Source organism: Corvus kubaryi, unplaced genomic scaffold (assembly GCF_017639235.1).
Source record: "Corvus kubaryi isolate FWS band 111438036 unplaced genomic scaffold, C.kubaryi_AGA036_p1.0 37323, whole genome shotgun sequence".
Taxonomy (NCBI): Eukaryota; Metazoa; Chordata; class Aves; order Passeriformes; family Corvidae; genus Corvus; species Corvus kubaryi.
In genome coordinates this window covers 613,846-615,426 of record NW_024581102.1, presented here as the reverse complement: position 1 = coordinate 615,426, position 1,581 = coordinate 613,846, and the positions used below count along the sequence as shown (strand labels likewise).

At 62.2% G+C, this 1,581-nt stretch overlaps 1 protein-coding gene across 1 annotated transcript in view; it reads left to right on the top strand.

Annotated features, from left to right (window-relative positions):
• Positions 1–1,581, top strand: part of KIF3C (kinesin family member 3C) — a 14,413-nt gene that overhangs the window by 5,589 nt on the left and 7,243 nt on the right. The window contains exons 2-4 of the mRNA XM_042029474.1: positions 889–990; positions 1,088–1,210; positions 1,313–1,431. Of these exons, the coding sequence (XP_041885408.1) occupies positions 889–990; positions 1,088–1,210; positions 1,313–1,431 (344 nt within the window). The remainder of the gene's footprint in view (positions 1–888; positions 991–1,087; positions 1,211–1,312; positions 1,432–1,581) is intronic.

The window sequence follows — 1,581 nt, the reverse complement described above, 5'->3', positions numbered from 1 at the left end:
TGTTTGTGTGTTTGTATGTGTGTTTGTGTGTGTATTTGTGCATTTCTGTGTGCGCAGCCTCTGTGTTTGTGTGTTTCTGTGTGTGTGTGTTTCTGTGTGTATTTGTGTGTGTGTGCACAGCTTCTGTGTGTTTGTGTATTTGTGCACTTCTGTGTGCACAGCCTCTGTGTGTGTTTGTGTGTTTCTATGTGTGTTTGTGTGTGTATTTGTGCATTTCTGTGTGCACAGCCTCTGTGTGTGTGCCAGGGGAAGGAGGGGGCGGAGGCCAGGCCGGCAGCTGCTGCACATCCCTGGAATCCCAGCTGTGCGGAAGGAGGCGGGCCCGGAGCAGCCTGGGCTCGGAGCCAGCGGCCCCGTGGAGGGGACACGTCACCCACACCCCCTGCAGCCACTGCTGCTGTGCCCGTGGTGCTGAACCAGCCCCAGGCTGCTGGGTGTCTGTGGAATCATGGAATTGTTTAGGTGGGAAAAGCCCTTCAAGGATCACCGAGTCAAACCATCCCCCAGCACTGCCAGGGCCACCACTGACCCCTGTCCCCAAGTGCCACATCCACGGGGCTTTTCAATCCCTCCAGGGATGGGGCCTCCATCCCTGCCCTGGGCAGCTGTGCCAGGGCTGGACAGCCTTTTCCACGAAGGAATTGTTCCCGATATCCAGCCTAATCTTGCACAGCCCCGTCCCTCCCCACCAGCAGCGCACTAAGCACAGGAGCACTGAACGCCCCCACTGAGAGCAGGGATGAGGACAGGGAGCAGGGGTGGGTGTGACCCCCAGTGAAGGTGGTGTGGGGCAACCCCTGTGGGTGGGGGTGGGGAGCCCTGCTCTGACCCTGCTGTTCTGGTCCCCTGGCTCTGACCCCCCGGCTGTGACCCTCCTGTCCCCCCCAGGCGATGGAGAGCAAGCTGCTCATCGGGGGCAGGACCATCGTGGACCACACCAACGAGCAGCAGAAGATGCTGGAGCTGAGGCGGCAGGAAATCGCCGAGCAGGTAACGGGGTGTGACAGGGGTGTCCCGGGGCAGGGGGTGACGGGGGTGTCCCTGGGCCGGTCCCTGGGCCGGCTCCAACCCGTCCCCTGTGCTGCAGAAACGCCGGGAGCGCGAGATGCAGCAGGAGATGCTGCTGCGGGACGAGGAGACCATGGAGCTGCGGGAGACCTACACGTCCCTGCAGCAGGAGGTGGAGATCAAAACCAAGAAGCTCAAGAAGGTGAGAGCATGACAGCTGGGGACAGGGACAGGGATGAGGATGTCCCTCCCCAGGGCTCCCCCAGCCCCGGGGCAGGGCTGAGGTGCTGCTCCCCCCTCCCAGCTCTACGCCAAGCTCCAGGCTGTGAAGGCTGAGATCCAGGACCAGCACGACGAGTACATCCGTGTGCGCCAGGACCTGGAGGAGGCCCAGAACGAGCAGACACGGGAGCTGAAGCTCAAGTAGGTGTTTGTGAGGTGCTTGGGGGTCCCCTGGGCCCAGGTGGCCCTGAACTGGGTGTGCAGAGCAGAGGTGGCGTGCACAAAGCAGGGCTGGGGTGCACAAAGCAGGGCTGGGGGCTCAGAGCAGGGCTGGGGTGTCAGAGCAGGGCT